Source organism: Polistes fuscatus, unplaced genomic scaffold (genome assembly GCF_010416935.1).
Source record: "Polistes fuscatus isolate 324 unplaced genomic scaffold, CU_Pfus_HIC Scaffold3, whole genome shotgun sequence".
NCBI classification, from domain to species: Eukaryota; Metazoa; Arthropoda; class Insecta; order Hymenoptera; family Vespidae; genus Polistes; species Polistes fuscatus.
This window is the reverse complement of record NW_025113107.1, coordinates 523,124-536,974: the sequence shown is the minus strand read 5'-3', so window position 1 is coordinate 536,974 and position 13,851 is coordinate 523,124. Positions and strand designations below refer to the sequence as shown.

The window sequence follows — 13,851 nt, the reverse complement described above, 5'->3', positions numbered from 1 at the left end:
AGTGTCTCCTACGTTATTCCGTCTCAACACTTATAATATATCTTTCTTATTAATATATCTCCCTTTTATAAACAATTCTTCCTACTTGTCGGCTGCTACTATTGTATCTTCATCCACCTCTTCGTCATCGTCATCATCGTCGTCGTCGTCGTAGTAGTCGTCGTAGTCGTTAGTCGTTAGTCGTAATCGTCGTAGCCGCTAAATATGCTACAAGAGAAACACGATATACAAGTACGTAAGTGCTGAACAGCACGAACCAGTACTGATAAGTCGGACCACCGGACTATATGCAACTTACCACTATCAAACCTGAACAACTATTGCGGGCGTATACCGTAGAACAAGCATTATATAGAATCACGCTGGTCAGACTTTCTTCTTGACCATTTTCACAATTTAACATCCAGTGTTGCAACATAACAATGTTTATTATATAGTTACTTTTAGTTTGAATAAACTATTTTATCAATTACTTTTTTTTTTCCTTTGTAATTTATTCATTTGTTATCGTTAATTATTGACAAATTAAATCAAATATATATATATAAATATAAATGCTCAATAAAAATGCTCTAGTTTTTGAGCCAATGATTGATCAGTATCGACGATAATCTTTTTATTAATTGGTCACCCTGTTTGAATACATTTTATTTGAAATCTTCTAATTATGAACAATGCGTTATAAATGCAATGCCAAATGTTTTTAACTTTTATATAGGATATATATTTAAACAATGTAAACAATGTTTATTTTTTAATAATATATATTTGTTATTTTGGTAATCTTTTATAGCTTGAACAATATTTATTTGATTATTGTTGTACGTTCCCGCGTTCATATAGTTTATTGGCTCGTGTAAAACTATACGTGTACGAATCGGTAATAAATAACAAGCGTCTAAAAACGAAACGGTTTGTTTAGCATTTTTTAATCAATTCCATATATTTTTCATTTTATAGCAACGGTGTAACTGAGAAAAAGTAGCTGAAACATTTAATAAGATTTTGTGAAACGTTTTTGGATTATTTTGAACATTAAAAAAATTATGTCTACTTTTAACTTAAATGAATTAAAAGATGTTTTAAAGGATAACGCTGAAAATTCCGGCGTTTCTTTTGCAGGGAGAAATCTCAAACTTGATACTGAACAAGATGGTATTATATATTTTTATTTAATGAAACATAATTTAGAGGTTAAGATACTATAAAATTTTATAGGTTAAGATATGAAATACTTTTTTTCTATTAAAATCATATTAATATTTTATATTATATTTTTTTATTCATTAGCAATAGAAGTAATTAAAGCAATAGAAGAATGTCCACACTTGGAATTCTTCAATTTAGAAGGGAACACATTAGGACCACTCGCAGCAGAAGCTGTAGCTCAAGCATTACAGAAAAATGGAGCTCTTTTAAAAAGAGCTCTTTGGAAAGATATGTTTACTAGTCGATCTAAATCAGAAATTCCTCGAGCTTTAGAATACCTTGGCACTTCTCTATCTACGGCTGGTGCACAGCTTACCGAATTAGAGTTAAGCGACAATGCTTTTGGTCCAATTGGTATTAAAGGATTAGCAGAATTTTTAACTTCTAGAACATGTTATTCTCTTCGTGAATTACATTTAAATAATAATGGACTTGGTATATTTGGAGGTAAAATATTAGCTAAAGCTTTATTGGATTGTTGTCAATATAGTTCACGCGATGGTAAGTGTTAATTTATATAAATACTAACATACAGTTTTGATCATTTTATAAAACTTAATATTATTACAGGAACGCAATTAGCATTAAAAGTGTTTGAAGTTGGAAGAAATCGGTTAGAAAATGAAGGCGCTGAAGCTTTGGCATCTGTATTTAAAAAATTAACAACTTTAGAGGAAGTCGCAATGCCTCAAAATGGTATATCACATCGAGGAATTATAGCGCTTACTAAAGGTTTATCTGCCAATCCAAGATTACGTGTTTTAAATCTTAATGATAATACAGTAGGACCACAAGGAGCTCAAGCTCTTGCAAACATTTTACCAAACTTTCGTGCTCTTGAACATCTTAATCTTGGAGACTGTTTGTTAAAAACAGAAGGTAGTTGTATATTAGCAGCAGCTTTGGGAGTTCAAGGAAATCATCCTTTCCTTATGGAATTAAATTTAAGTTTCAACGAAATCCATACAAGAGGAGCTGGACCCATTGCTCAAGCAATGGCTGATAAAAGTTATTTGAATAATTTACACTTAGATGGCAATTCATTTGGAACAGATGGTCGTGCTATCTTACGTGAATGCCTTACAAGTTTAGAACGTATCGATTCGCTAGGTACATTAAGTGAAGATGATAGTGATGAAGAAAAAGAAGAAGATGAATATGAAAATGAAGACGAAGACGAAGATGAAGAAGAGGATGAAGATGAACATGAGGTTGTAGATGTGGATGAGGATGAGGATGAGGGTGAGGTTGAGGACGAGGATGAGGATGTAGATGCAGATAATGATGTGATTGAAGATCATGCAAATGATAATACTGCTGTAACAAATTTGTTAGAGACAAAAATTGAAAAGAAAGTAACCATTTCAGATTTCTTAAAATCTCCAACAGAAGAAAAGTTATTACTATTACAGTATAATAGTGCAGAACCTTTTGTTGAATATGTCAAGGTTTGTTTTTCATTTCTTCATTTTTTGAATATAATTTTCGAATTTTTAATTTGTATAAAATTGTTATTTATTTTAGAATTTAGTAAGAGATAATGAGAAGCAATTAGAATCCAATTTTACTGAAGAGTTTATCAAATTGATTATGAATGTTTCTGCTTTTTGTGGAAGTAGACTTTTGAATGTAAGAATAAAAGCAGAAACTCTTACAGATATTTTATATGCAGAGCTCTTCGCATTTGCTGTAAAAAACAAACAAATTACAATTTTAAACAATGCTTTACTTGTAAATTTAGGTTTATTAAAGGTAAGCATTTCAACTACATGTTTCAAATTGATAAATTTCATTGTATGTCCATAACTTTTATTATAGAGTGAAGATAAGAAGGCTGGAAAAATTGATTGGAATTTAGAAGGTTGTTTCAAAGCATTAGAAAAAATCAGTAAAAAAGAATATTTCCTCCAACAGACAAGGGATACGTTAAAGTTTTTCTTAGAAAAACCAGTAACAGTTAGCCGTGCAAAAGTAACAGATCCTTTCCAAGATTCCAAAAATGCTCTTAAGTCTGCATTAAATTGTATTCAAACAACATAATTATTGTGGAATATACATTTAATAAAAATTTTGTCATATATGTGCCCATATTTACAATGAGCTAGTTGGTATAAAGTAGTTTATATTCAAGAACTCTTCATCTTAAATAAAATTTTTCGTAATTATATATAATATTTATACAAAGTAATCACACAACTTTAATTTCGAAAAATGTGTATACACTTTTCCTGACTTGTACAAATTATTCTGTACACAACTTTTATGTTTTATACAAATTTGTATGCTGTGTAAAAAAAATGTTCACATACTCAATACAATACAATTTCTTATAATAAATACTGTTGATAACAACAATATATAAAAACCAATAATTCATATAGAAAAATAAATAATTATTATATTAACCAAAAATACTAAACATTTTTAAATTTCTTCTTTTAGAATTCTAAAATATAACATTCAATTATACAAATGGAAAATATAATTCATTTCTTACTTCCAACTATGTGTTCTATATTAAAATTGATAAAAATGTTTTTCTATGAAAAGTACAACTTAATAATAAATCGTTAAAACTTACACAACAGCAAGTTATTATAGTCATTTTAGATCGTTTTATGGCATTAAATGCATCATACTGTCTTTGTATAAATAATACAACATTGATTTTCAGATAAATTTACAAAATCATATTTTAATGCTAAATTTAATAGCATCAAATAATAATCATATCTATCTTTACGTTTTAAATTAAAAACAAAACCGAACAAATACGTATGTTATAGACGCAAATGTGAATTTTTTTTTTAATAGTTTAATAGTTAACTGTTAAAATGTTAAGAATAAAAACTAAAAAAAGAAAAAACAAATAAAATACAATTCTTGAATAATAAATAGTACTTATTAATTAACTAAGTTATATTATTAAAAAGTTTTGAATAATATCAGATAAAAATCATACTTCTAATTTCTTATGGCGTAGGTATGAAGTTATAAAGTTTATTTCATAGAAATTGCTGATATCGGATCCCACCCAGGTTGAAAAAGCTCTACAGATAAGGGAGTACAATGTGATGATGGCTGATCGTTCATATACATGGTTGTCTGTAAAAAATAAAAATTAGAACATACATATATCAAATATTTTGTTTTAATCTAATATTGTTCCTTTCAATATATAATTCATTTACTACCAAAAAGATAGTGAGTTGTTGTTTGGTTTTTATATCACAATCCTGACCAAGATTACAGGGATAAGATATTTTCTCATCATTCTTTGGATTCTCATTTGCTATTAATTTCAAACAATGTTTTTCATTAATTTCAAGTGTCTCTATTATCAATCCTGAAAAAACAAAAATATATTATTTTTATGGAATTATATATTTTAAAAAATTAATTGTGTCTTTTTTTTGTTATTATTTATATTTGACTTACTCCTGTCATTAATATTTGCGGACAGAAATTTATTTAAAATAGTTAATGAGTTGGAATCTTCAGAGAAGAGATATGGATAACGTCTTAATAATAGCTTTGTCAGCAACATGTTGCCACGATTTCCGGCTAAAATATTAGCAGGACTACAAACAATTTCATCGTTTGTTCTTCTTATTAACAATACTGTCCCATCGTACCTTGTTTTATATATTAATTATTAGATAAACACGATACTGATAAATTTTATAATAATTATGTGTGTTATAAATGTATATTAAATTACGACAGAAAAAATATTAAGCACTATACCTATTTAATTGTTCTGCTATATTTAAATTAAAATGTAATCTTATAACATCTTGCACTATTCCTTTTAATAAGGGCATGGTCATAATGGCTAATGGAAGTATATCATCGAATGTAGCATCTAATACCTATAATAAGTGGTTGTTGTGTGTAATAAATTTAATATTGGTTAAATAATAATAATAAAATTGATTACCAAGCTGTGAATAGATGGATAATTCATGGCAGCCCAAGTAGCTGTATATCCACCAATACTCCATCCATAAAGTATTATTTTTCTCTCAGGAAACATTAATTGATGTTTAGCAAATTGCATTATACAATCAACAGCATTTTCCTCTTGTACTGGATATGGTTCACCCTTTGTGGTCAGTTTGATGTCTTACTGTTAGTCATATATGAATATAGATTGGCCGAAGAAGAAGTCTTGCCATTACTACAACTATGTATAAAATATATTCTAATTTTAAGTTAATTATCTTTGCATGTACAAAAGTTAAGAGGTAAAATATAATTAAATTAAGTTTTACATTAGTGGTAACATAATAACTTTTCAGTAATAGCAATTCTTCTCGACGGAATGTGTTTATTACAGTACTCATCTAGCTCACTCATTTGTAAGCACAATACTTACAGTACTGCTACCAAAACCTGGATGATTCCATCCTAAGACAGAATAGCCTTTGTTTAATGGAGTAGATATAATACCAGTTTCGTAAAATCCACAATTTCCTTCACATGTGATGACAAGTATGTCACCATTAGTAGTTCTATAAAAAATAATATTTATACTATATCACTATATCCTTATTTTTACTTTCGTATCGACAGAAAAAACAAATTTATATTACTTTTTCCTCTGATCAATAAATATTGTATCGATTTGATTTCCATCACAAGTTACCAGTTTATATCTTTCTCCTCCCTGTTTTATTAAATCTACTCTACCCTTCAATAGCATGGGATCTATAATAGAAATATCTAATTATTAAAGAAATATATGTTTAATATAAAAAGTATCAACTTACGTAATACCCAATTAATGACAGAGACACTGCCAGGATAAATTAATTTCAGAGCGAAACTGTATGCTATGATGAAGGACAAGATTATTCTTATTCCGCTATTAGATTTCACTTCCTCCAGTCTCAATTTTGTCCTGTTCTTTTCTCTAATAAATATAATATATAACATCACATATGACATTAAAATAATTATAGTTATAATTGTTTGTTAATAGATATGCACATTACTTTTTAATATACATTACCCTGTTATGGTAGAAACTTGAAATTCTACAGGCCAGGAACGAAAGTCAAAATCATATTTGCATAATTCTTGTTTAGTTGTCATATTAGAATTTGCTTGATAATCTTTTAATGCTTTTAAGAATTTGGAATATACTGCATTATTAGCTCTGGAGCAACCACGTGCTGCTAATGAAGTAAATAAAATTACATTTGCACCAGCCGCAACTTGACTTAAATAATATGCTATATCCATTACAGAATAGCATTGCAGATACATAATTACAGCAGCAGACACAAATGCATATGGACTTATAGACCAAACTGCAGTATACTGAAAAATAAGATTATATATTTATTTCAGTATTTAACGTTTAAAAAACCATTTATATACACATATTCCTGTAATAAAGTACTTGTACTTATAATTACAGATTTCATTACAACAGACAAATAAACAAATAAAGTAATAACTTACATAAAATATATATCGATAGGAATGTTACAAAAATTTATATTTAAGTTTATTGCAGTTAGTATTTAAATATAACTGGAGGCAATATTATATAGAAATAAATACACATTGACACACAATTCTTACATCTCAAATAATGTACAAATTAGCATACATTATTTGACAAGCATTATTATATACAAAATTTGTTATTAAAAACTCACCGATATTATTACTCGATCGCTCCATCGTTCTAATACTTTAGGTTCATATGATTTCTGCAAATTAAAATAATCATAACCTCCAAAAACTGCAAGTAAATACAATCAAATAAATATGATAGTTACATCAATAAGTCGTCCAGTTGTTGTTACTTCGTAAATTTTAAAAAGACGTGGCCCAAACATATAATAAAATAATATTCTCATTAACGACATATTTGATTTCCCTTTATTATACTTATCACATAAACTTTAATAATTCAATCCCCAGAACTATCGTTGGGGAAACCAAGAGAAACTATCAAATCATGTAGATCTGAGGTATGAGCATAGTACGCAGTCATGCGCAGTAGAATAAAGCAATATTACAACACGTATAAAGGTTTCAATCAAATAATATTAGTTTAATTTGTCATTATTTTTATGCATTTATATTATTTTTTTTATAACGTCAATTAACAGAATTATTTCATTTAGTATGGAATAGAATAACACGAATACGTATAATCGCGATACGATTAATCGAATGAAAACCTTTAATCAACTTTTAGTTCTTATTTTTTTCACATTCGTCGCTGATATTGCTACGATGAAAACTAATTGGAAGAGATTTATAAACAATAATGAATAAAAGAAAGACAATATAAGTAGTTTTTGTGTGATACATATACAATTTTTTACTTATGAAATAGTTAAAAATAATACATTTGTATAGTTTAATTAAAAACATTGTGTTAGAGTAAATATTGAAGATTTATTAGAAATTTGGAAAATTCATTTATATCTGTACTGTGCATAATCATTTTAACTATGGGAGAGAAAAGGCAAAATAGTTTATCTGTAAGTATATTATATAAAATTGCAATGATTATATATGTAATTAATATACCTTAATTAATATGTCATTGCAATCATATTTATCCAACAGAAAGAAGAAATTGCAAAACAGTTTATGCTGCCAGAAAGAAAAAGTAAAATAGCTACTTTATTAAAGCAAGATGGACAAGCTTACTGTATTTGTAGAAGTTCTGATAGTTCACGTTTTATGATGTAAGTTCCTATAAAATTATATAAATGTACAAATTTAATATATCATTTCTGTAAATACTACATTTGTCATCTGTTACAGCGGTTGTGATGCATGTGAAGAATGGTACCACGGAGATTGTATAAATATAACTGAGAAAGATGCTAAACATATTAAACAGTTTTTCTGCATTGTAAGTTTAGATGAAATTTAAACATATATTATGTGCGATTCTTTCTATAACTAAAATATATTTATTATAATTATTTTATAGCGCTGTAAAGAAGAAGATCCAACATTGATTACACGATATAAACCACGTAAGACAGATCAAGAAGATCGAAAGCATAAAAAATACAAAGAAAAGGAACGTGCTCTTAGATATGAATATGATGCACCTTGGGATCCAACATTGGTTAAAAAATCATCTAAACGATGTGGAGAATGTACAGGCTGTCTTCGTACAGACAATTGTGGGAAATGCGATGCTTGTAGACATTTAAAAAAATTTGGTCCATCTGTACGATTAAAACTTAGATGTATACAAAGAACTTGCAGAGTATTGGGCGATCCACTGAAACCATCTAAAAGTTTCACCAAAGGTTTAAAATTTAATAAAAAGCGTAGAAGAGATTCAAGTAATGAGAGAAATGAACATTTAGAAGCACCGCGACATTGTTATGGTCCTGCTTGTACGAAACAATCACGTCCAGGTAGTAAATATTGTTCAGACGAATGTGGATTAAAACTTGCAACTAACAGAATTTATCAAGTTCTGCCACAACGTATACAAGAGTGGTCATTAACACCGTGTATAGCTGAACAAAATAATAGACGGGCTTTAGAATCAGTAAGGAAACAACAAAATGACGTTAGAAGAATACTTCAGGAGTTAGATAAAAGACATGCAGAATTAGATAGAATAATAGAACGTGCTAAACACGCAACTATAGATCCACAAGCAGAAGTCGATGATAATGATGATACTGAAATGAGCATGTATTGTATCACTTGTGGACATGAGATACATTCTAGAACAGCTATTAAACATATGGAAAAATGTTTTAATAAGGTAATTTTTTTTTAAATAATATAAATGTTTTTTAAAATATTACCATTGTGCTTTTATGATGTTTTACTCATATTATTGTTTTATTTATAGTATGAATCGCAAGCATCGTTTGGCTCCATTTTTAAAACACGTATTGAAGGACAAGTAATGTTTTGTGATTTTTATAATCCTGTTAATAGAACTTATTGTAAAAGATTACGTGTACTTTGTCCCGAGCATTGTAAAGATCCAAAAATCAGCGAAACAGAAGTTTGCGGATGTCCCTTGGTTACTAATGTATTTGATGCAACTGGTGAATTCTGTCGTGCTCCAAAAAAGAGTTGTGTTAAGCATTATGTCTGGGAAAAATTGCGTCGTGCAGAAATAGATATGGAAAGAGTAAGACAATGGTTAAAAATCGATGAACTCGTTGAGCAAGAAAGACAAATTAGATCTAATATGGCCACTAGAGCTGGAGTATTGGCTTTGATGTTACATTCTACTTACAATCACGAATTAATGGAACAAATGACTCAAGAACAAAGCAGAGAACAATTAGAAGCAATGGAGGAAGAACTACAACGTAGATACAATTTACATCAAAACCAATCAATGGAACAAGAAACATAGTTTTATTTCAACACATCTTAAATGTGAATTTTATGATAAGCCTAATATTTAAGTTCTGATGTGTATTATTTATTTCTATATGAACAAATACTATTTCTCTCATTATACTCGATTAATAACAGACACAAAATCATTAAATTTATTTACGATTAACAAAATGTTTGTGACATGATTTACTCTCATGAAAATATATTTATTTACACGTATATAATATGTGGATTTATTGATAAAATATAAATAATATCCTAAAGGTTTCGTCTTCCACCAATGAAAAAGTTTTATTAAAACAATATATAACAAGTCTTTTATATAAAAATTGTAAAATGTTTATTTAAATTTACGTATGGGTGTTAAAGTAGAGTAAACTTCGTTTAAATTATAATTAGGTAATGGGTAAATAATAAATTGACTGCTTCATTTATCATAGTAACGATACTCTACAAAATTTTCTGAGTATTTCGATAATTAAATCTATTCTTTAATGTGTAACTAAATTGCAAATTTGTATTGGAATTAAAAATAAATCCATTTGCATTATTACGTTTTGAGAACTTTTCTTTCTATTTATCACAAAATTATTTATAAGAAAAAAACAAAAAATATATATATATAAATATTTGCAAAGTAGTTTTTGGTATATATATAATACAGAATATAATAAAAAATTATTTCTAAAAATTGATCCATGACTAATCCTTACTCAGGAGTGGCAGGTGTGAGTATTAATTGTGGTATCAATATCTGTTGTTTTTTATTTATGTCACGCGATTCAAATAGCTTCGCTGACAAAACAAAAATACTCTTTTTAAATGTTTGAAAAAATCGGACCAAAACGCATTTATGTAGACATGAAGACGTATTATTAAAATGATTACCTCGATTTTGTTGTTGAAGCTTTGGGATTTTTGATGTTATTTTCTTTTTCGATGCGTTTGCAAAGTCTGTTGAAGAAATATTCGCATGCTTAATCGGTTTATTTGTTAATACTGTATAATTCTTGCGAGAAATAACAGTTTTTGTATTCATAGATAATTTCGGTGTACGTTTAGACAAAGAAATGTGACAAAACGTGGTAAATTCACGTCTTTTGCAAGGTGTTCGCAAGTTAATAGTAACTTCATTAATGAATTTTTGCTCTTTCTTCGTAGACGGATCAGTGTCTAAGGAGAACATTTTTTTTTAACTGCAATTACGTAATGATTAAAAAAGTATATAAATTTGTTTATTTAATGAATATACATACTAATCGAATTATCATTAAACGAAGAGATTTCCTTCATTTCCTCCCTTTTTGATAAGTTCTACCAAATAATAATTTATTATAAAAACACCAATTATATGTATTCAATGAAAAAATGAAATAGCGTTGAACAATTGAATACAACTTACTGATTGTTCATTAAACGATTCTTTGTTTTCTACGATGTTTTTGTCATTCGAAATATTAAAAATATTCATAGTTTGGTCCTCATTTATTTCGAAACTCAAATTATTCGTAGAGTCGTTCGCAGTTTCCAGTGCTACGAATTTATTGTCGATATTTGTTTTTTGATTTATCAGTAATGATTTCATTTTCACAAAATCCCTAAAATACAAAGAATTATCGAGTTCCTCTTCCTTATTTTCCTCTGTATTAAATAAAACAGAAGAATTAAAAATATCTTTACTAATTTTAGAAATAATTGCTGAATTGTCATTATTGTCTTTTGAAGACACAATATTGTTATCTTTATTTATTCGATTATTGGATTCTGCATCGAATTTTAATAATTTACTTAAATGCATTCCCGTATTTTCAACAATATTGTAATTAGATAAAGAATTCTCCGATTCTTCTTCTATGGTAATTAATTTATCATCGCATTTCACACGATCCAAAAAAGTTTCGTTAGAAGATGCAGTATCATTTGTATCAGTTGTCGAAACTATACTATCTTTATTTTCTATTATTAATTCCAATGATTGCTCAGTATTATTGATTTTATCACTTGTATTATGCAAATTTACTTCTTTAACGTTTCCTTTTTTAACGTTGATGATGTCCGAAGGTTTTCCAAAAGCCTCATCCACCATCTGCTTTATTAAAATACTTAAAGGAACGTTGTTTTTAAACAAGTCCGTAGTATTTGTATTTTTGAAACAATTTGAATCGATAGGCTGAATATTTCGTTCTTCAGCAGCATTACATTTGATATTTTCTTTATTTACATCTTCCCGAGAATCTTTAATGTTATCTAAATCATCGTTAAAATACTTCTTTACTTTTTTTTGCTTTTGATTATGACAAATTGACTTATTGTTGGTCAGACACGTTTTATATTTATTGTTCAAAGATTCGTATACTTTTTTAAAATTAATCGATGTTGAAAGAACTGTACAGTCCGGATAATTACTTAAATTTACTTCTACAAAAGTCAATAGAAAAAATATCTTACACCTTCCATTCGTATTTATAAGACATTATTAATTTTGCTAATTAAAAAAGAAAATAGACAAATATTGAGATATTAAAATACCTTCGTTGATACTCACTTTCCTCTTCCATTTTCTTTTTTTTTTTATACGTTTACCTCCTTAATGCGTCTGAAATAATATAGATTAAAAATGTATTGTCAAAATAATATAAATATATCGAAAATCAAGAAGAAAATTTGATTATTTGTTTCCCGAAATTATTGTGTGCCGTTATTACTGTTCTAACGTTATTACGAATTCATAGATCGTTTCTAACTGAGAATTGTCCTTCGACGACGACTCTAAATATTAATTTGTTTTTGATAAACGAAATAATTTTTCAAATGTATTATACCTCATAAATTCAAAACGATACAGAAAAAGAGTCTTAACTGTTTATATGTACATATATATATATATATATCTTCAATTTTTTATTAATAAATCTATCATCTTTTTACGTCCATCTGTTTGCGAATATTGAAATATTAAATAATGAAATTTATCAAAGATATTGCATCCTTAATATTTTTACCTTTTAACCATGATTTTTCGTTATTTTTAACATAGAATACAATTTCAATTACGTTTGATGTAATAATATTAATGGGAAAAAATACTTCATAGAAAAAAAAAAGAAAAAAAAACAAAGAAGACACGTTCTCTATTCTTTTTTTTATAAATCTTCTCATCATTTTAATGGATGTTTGATGATTAAAAAAAAATATATATAACATAGACTTTAGTAATTAGTATAACGTAATCTTAATCAAAAGAATTTGATGAAGTGGAATCATCAACTTTTTAGTACTTTTTTCTTCTTTTGTGTGAAAGTGTGTGTATGTATATTTAATCTAAGTAGAATTGTCAGATAGCGAATGTAAGTTTAGATTAAATGAAATAGAGCCTAACGAGAAGACTGTCGTGTGTGCGTATGTGTGTGTATGTTTAATATATATATATATATATATATACATATATATATATGACAGGGATGAGAGTAATGTTGTGTGGCATCTTTTTCTTTATTCGTTTCGTTTGCTTGCGAATTGTATTATTTTTTTTGTCCTGTTTTTCTTCCTTTTTATTATCGTTATTATTAATATTATTATATTAATATTTTATCATTAATATTATATTATTATTATTATTTTCGACGTATCTGAGAAATCACACGCATTCTCCATTTTGACTATATTATTCTATAAGAACACTCTTATACTCGCATAACTTAAAATTTTTCTTTTATAAATGGAAAATGTTTGAATTCCCTTCTCTCGTATGCTGTTCAATATATATATATGTGTACGTCTGTACGGTGTGTATGTATACGTATATATATGTATTATGTATTTCTGCGTACACAGTTTATAAATTAAATATCGAGTATGAGCACTTCTTTTTTTTTTCTCCTTTTTTTTTGTTTTTACCATACAAGAAAATCTCAACTTCAATTATAATTATATTAAACACGTATTTTAGTTTTTTTTACTCTCCATTTTTGCATGTATGATGAATGCATGTTTTTTCCTTTCCTCCCTCTCATCTCTGACGCTCTCATTTTTTCACACACTCATACTCACTGTATAATTTTATCTTTTCGCATTTAATAATATGTATATATATATGTGTATATATATATACGTACTAAATGTATATTTGAACGCACTTACACACACACACACACACAACACGCATACACGCACGCACGCATGCATGACGCACGCAACGAAAGGAAACGAAACAACAACGATGTATTTATCACAGTACCGTACGCAAAGCTTATATGAATTTGCAGATAGAGAATAGCATAA

At 27.7% G+C, this 13,851-nt stretch overlaps 4 protein-coding genes across 9 annotated transcripts; 2 read left to right on the top strand and 2 right to left on the bottom strand.

Moving 5' to 3' along the window:
• The first annotated feature begins 791 nt into the window (after positions 1 to 791).
• LOC122520215 (ran GTPase-activating protein 1) lies at positions 792 to 3,376 on the top strand. 2 transcript variants are annotated; one of them, XM_043640272.1, is made up of 6 exons: positions 792 to 880; positions 961 to 1,155; positions 1,291 to 1,710; positions 1,780 to 2,657; positions 2,734 to 2,961; positions 3,028 to 3,376. In XM_043640272.1, the coding sequence occupies exons 2-6, from the start codon at positions 1,047 to 1,049 to the stop codon at positions 3,247 to 3,249; spliced, it is 1,857 nt and encodes a 618-aa protein (XP_043496207.1). In that variant the 5' UTR covers positions 792 to 880; positions 961 to 1,046; the 3' UTR covers positions 3,250 to 3,376. The 2 variants fall into 2 exon arrangements, with proteins under 2 accessions (XP_043496207.1, XP_043496206.1); XM_043640271.1 differs by having other exon boundaries at positions 832 to 1,155.
• Positions 3,377 to 3,804: 428 nt separating this feature from the next.
• LOC122520219 (phosphatidylserine lipase ABHD16A) lies at positions 3,805 to 7,179 on the bottom strand. Its single transcript, XM_043640279.1, has 11 exons — positions 7,002 to 7,179; positions 6,879 to 6,932; positions 6,224 to 6,534; positions 5,982 to 6,124; positions 5,805 to 5,919; positions 5,588 to 5,723; positions 5,150 to 5,314; positions 4,957 to 5,081; positions 4,648 to 4,844; positions 4,404 to 4,555; positions 3,805 to 4,314 (listed from the first exon to the last, which is right to left on the bottom strand). Exons 1-11 carry the CDS (start codon positions 7,089 to 7,091, stop codon positions 4,210 to 4,212), a joined length of 1,593 nt encoding a protein of 530 aa, XP_043496214.1. The 5' UTR covers positions 7,092 to 7,179; the 3' UTR covers positions 3,805 to 4,209.
• Positions 7,180 to 7,315: 136 nt separating this feature from the next.
• Positions 7,316 to 9,789, top strand: LOC122520220 (CXXC-type zinc finger protein 1-like). Its single transcript, XM_043640281.1, has 5 exons — positions 7,316 to 7,715; positions 7,804 to 7,925; positions 8,005 to 8,095; positions 8,177 to 8,974; positions 9,065 to 9,789. Exons 1-5 carry the CDS (start codon positions 7,686 to 7,688, stop codon positions 9,581 to 9,583), a joined length of 1,560 nt encoding a protein of 519 aa, XP_043496216.1. The 5' UTR covers positions 7,316 to 7,685; the 3' UTR covers positions 9,584 to 9,789.
• On the bottom strand, positions 9,788 to 13,127 carry LOC122520221 (protein dopey homolog PFC0245c-like). Of its 5 annotated transcripts, none has more exons than XM_043640286.1 (5): positions 12,573 to 13,127; positions 12,100 to 12,166; positions 10,973 to 11,988; positions 10,827 to 10,884; positions 9,788 to 10,743 (listed from the first exon to the last, which is right to left on the bottom strand). In XM_043640286.1, the coding sequence occupies exons 3-5, from the start codon at positions 11,654 to 11,656 to the stop codon at positions 10,280 to 10,282; spliced, it is 1,206 nt and encodes a 401-aa protein (XP_043496221.1). In that variant the 5' UTR covers positions 11,657 to 11,988; positions 12,100 to 12,166; positions 12,573 to 13,127; the 3' UTR covers positions 9,788 to 10,279. The 5 variants fall into 5 exon arrangements, with proteins under 5 accessions (XP_043496221.1, XP_043496218.1, XP_043496219.1 ...); XM_043640283.1 differs by having other exon boundaries at positions 12,116 to 12,166; XM_043640284.1 differs by lacking the exon at positions 12,573 to 13,127 and having other exon boundaries at positions 9,788 to 10,365; positions 10,459 to 10,743; positions 12,116 to 12,564.
• Between the last annotated feature and the right edge of the window lie 724 nt (positions 13,128 to 13,851).

What these genes read in the sequence shown, in the direction of transcription:
- LOC122520215 (XM_043640272.1), top strand. Translation starts at nt 1,047, where the DNA reads ATGTCTACTTTTAACTTAAATGAATTAAAAGATGTTTTAAAGGATAAC. An exon ending in TCAATATAGTTCACGCGATG is followed by an intron (nt 1,711 to 1,779) that starts GTAAGTGTTAAT and finishes ATATTATTACAG; the next exon opens with GAACGCAATTAGCATTAAAA. An exon ending in TAAATTTAGGTTTATTAAAG is followed by an intron (nt 2,962 to 3,027) that starts GTAAGCATTTCA and finishes CTTTTATTATAG; the next exon opens with AGTGAAGATAAGAAGGCTGG.
- LOC122520219 (XM_043640279.1), bottom strand. Translation starts at nt 7,091, where the DNA reads ATGTCGTTAATGAGAATATTATTTTATTATATGTTTGGGCCACGTCTT. An exon ending in TTTATTGATCAGAGGAAAAA is followed by an intron (nt 5,724 to 5,804) that starts GTAATATAAATT and finishes TATTTTTTATAG; the next exon opens with AACTACTAATGGTGACATAC. An exon ending in CAGGTTTTGGTAGCAGTACT is followed by an intron (nt 5,315 to 5,587) that starts GTAAGTATTGTG and finishes CTGACCACAAAG; the next exon opens with GGTGAACCATATCCAGTACA.
- LOC122520220 (XM_043640281.1), top strand. Translation starts at nt 7,686, where the DNA reads ATGGGAGAGAAAAGGCAAAATAGTTTATCT. An exon ending in AAAGGCAAAATAGTTTATCT is followed by an intron (nt 7,716 to 7,803) that starts GTAAGTATATTA and finishes TTTATCCAACAG; the next exon opens with AAAGAAGAAATTGCAAAACA. An exon ending in TTAAACAGTTTTTCTGCATT is followed by an intron (nt 8,096 to 8,176) that starts GTAAGTTTAGAT and finishes ATTATTTTATAG; the next exon opens with CGCTGTAAAGAAGAAGATCC.
- LOC122520221 (XM_043640283.1), bottom strand. An exon ending in AATCGTTTAATGAACAATCA is followed by an intron (nt 10,885 to 10,972) that starts GTAAGTTGTATT and finishes ATTATTTGGTAG; the next exon opens with AACTTATCAAAAAGGGAGGA. An exon ending in GTTTAATGATAATTCGATTA is followed by an intron (nt 10,744 to 10,826) that starts GTATGTATATTC and finishes TGTTCTCCTTAG; the next exon opens with ACACTGATCCGTCTACGAAG.